The following is a 2,289-nucleotide window of genomic DNA, read 5'->3' on the forward strand; positions in this document are numbered from 1 at the left end:
GCGTATATTAATATATAATAATTGGAGAAAAAGTATCATTACAAGTTTCGGCTGCCGGATTGAGCCCTCTTCAGATGTTAACAAAAGTGAATAGAATAAAAAATAGTAAAAAAAAAATAAATAATACTTGTCGCAACATTCATAGAACGCGAAAATGTGCAGTTTGGTTGAATCTAGACGTAGAGCACGACATTATTCTTACGATTGCCCATTGTAAACAAAGTTTACATTTTGATACTGACGGCCCGTCTCCTGTCTCAGTGCGTGGCATTCCGTTTCAGCGAGCGGTTGTGTGCGATACGAGATGTTCGGCTCTTACATTTGCAGTCCATTCGTCGGGATGCGTTTATACTTTTTATACTTATACAGATACACTAGTTCTTATTGGCTTACTCATGTTTGTTGGTGAGTGTTCACTTTTTATCTCAATTGCGGTTGTCAAGTTATTTAAGTTTACTTTTTCATAAGAGTTCTTTTCCTTTTTCCTTTTTTATCAACTAGAACTTGGCTATGAGACTTGACATCACTTTGACTGCTCAATCGTAAGAATAATGTCGTGCTCTACGTCTAGACTCAACCGACAACTGCACATTTTCGCGTTCTATCAATGTTGCGACAAGTATTATTTATTTTTTTTTTACTATTTTTTATTCTATTCACTTTTGTTAACATCTGAAGAGGGCTCAATTCGGCAGCCGAAACTTGTAATGGTACTTTTTCTCCAATTATAATATTATATATTAATATACGTCGTGTCTTCATTGTTCACTTTTCTGTATCTCTGATTAATGTCTTTTATTATATGTGTTCTATTTAATGCGCTAACTCTTATTTCGCCTTTTATTCGTTTTTATTTATTTTTAATTTTACTATAGTGTCTTGGAAAGCTCTCGAGGTAAGCTCCTACAAGAATATGTAATGAAATATATGGAATTCCATTTAAGAAATTGATGATATTTACGTGACCTTCTTCAGAAAGAAAAAACAACTTTCCAAGGCCAAACCAGTAGCCTTCCACCATCTTATGTCCCCTTCCAAACCATATAACTTTTGTCTGAAACATTTTTCTGTAAAATTCACTGTTCAAGAGATATTTTAATGCGTCAATTAAAATGATATATCCTATATATATAAAATGCATATTCCATCCATTTGTAAAATTTTTACTAGGTTAGAACTTTTATATTAAGAAAACATCTATGTTACATGATAGGTCTACGAATTGACAAATTTTCAACTTTTTTTTTCATTTTTAGTAAAAAGTCATTTGCCACACTTTCTAATTTTACATCTAATTTAATCTTGTAAAACAATTTTTGATTCCGTTCAGTCAATTTAGAAATTCATATATCTATAATGTGTCGATAATTCTGTTACTCCAGCATCCTTTTAACTATATGTATACAGAGTGTTTTTTAAATTGCGGACACTAATCATGTAGTCCTATTCCTGATTAAAAATTGAGCCGAAAAGTCCTCTACAATTTTGCAATTTTCGCAACGACGAAATATTAATTTTTTAAAATTGCCGCATAAACACGTATACGGCTACCTAACTATGAACTATTATAAAAGTTGCAAAATGTTATAGGACTTTTTAATTCAATTTTTAATCAGGAATAACATATGTAATTCAGCAATCTTTAGAAATTAATATTTCCACAATCATTGCGAAAATTGCAAAATGGTAGAGGACTTTTCGATTCAATTTTAAATCAGGAATAGAGCTATTGATTATGATTAGTGTCGGCTATTTAAGGAACACTCTGTGTACGTATAATAATATGTACAATTAATATCGCAATAAATAATAACTTCCTTTGATATATTTGATTTAAAAAATCAATTCCAATTTATCAGAAATTTTTCAATTAATCAAAGAATTTATCAACTAAGATATTCTTTCAATCATTTACAGATAATTCATACGGTACGTTTATAAACATATACTACACTATTCTCCTTATAAAACAATTAATAAATACATTAAAATATTTAATTTATTAACAATAATATCCAATCCTTACAACATGTATACATATATATATATGTATAAATTAGAAGATCTCTCTTACATCATGATGAGTGAAGTCATTGCTGCTATTGTCTTGGCGCACAAGATCATCTATAAAAACAATATTATATATTATTTCTTTACACATAATAACTTAAATATGTATATCAAGAGATGATTCCCAATTTAAAAATTTGTTTAATTATGAAACTTTCGCACTAATACAATTTCCTATATAATAAGCTATTTTTTTTACTGAATAATAGCAGTCGTCTT

At 29.3% G+C, this 2,289-nt stretch overlaps 1 protein-coding gene across 8 annotated transcripts in view; it reads right to left on the minus strand.

Annotated features, from left to right (window-relative positions):
- LOC108756606 (rho guanine nucleotide exchange factor 12) overlaps positions 1–2,289 on the minus strand; it is a 262,375-nt gene that overhangs the window by 32,544 nt on the left and 227,542 nt on the right. For 7 of the 8 annotated variants that reach the window (XM_018500539.1, XM_018500536.1, XM_018500537.1 and 4 more), the window contains one exon: positions 2,075–2,124. The exons of the other annotated variant lie outside the window; for it this stretch is intronic. In XM_018500539.1, coding sequence (XP_018356041.1) covers positions 2,075–2,124 — 50 coding nt within the window. The remainder of the gene's footprint in view (positions 1–2,074; positions 2,125–2,289) is intronic. 8 annotated transcript variants of the gene reach the window in all.

This window comes from Trachymyrmex septentrionalis, unplaced genomic scaffold (genome assembly GCF_001594115.1).
Source record: "Trachymyrmex septentrionalis isolate Tsep2-gDNA-1 unplaced genomic scaffold, Tsep1.0 scaffold129, whole genome shotgun sequence".
Classification (NCBI taxonomy): Eukaryota; Metazoa; Arthropoda; class Insecta; order Hymenoptera; family Formicidae; genus Trachymyrmex; species Trachymyrmex septentrionalis.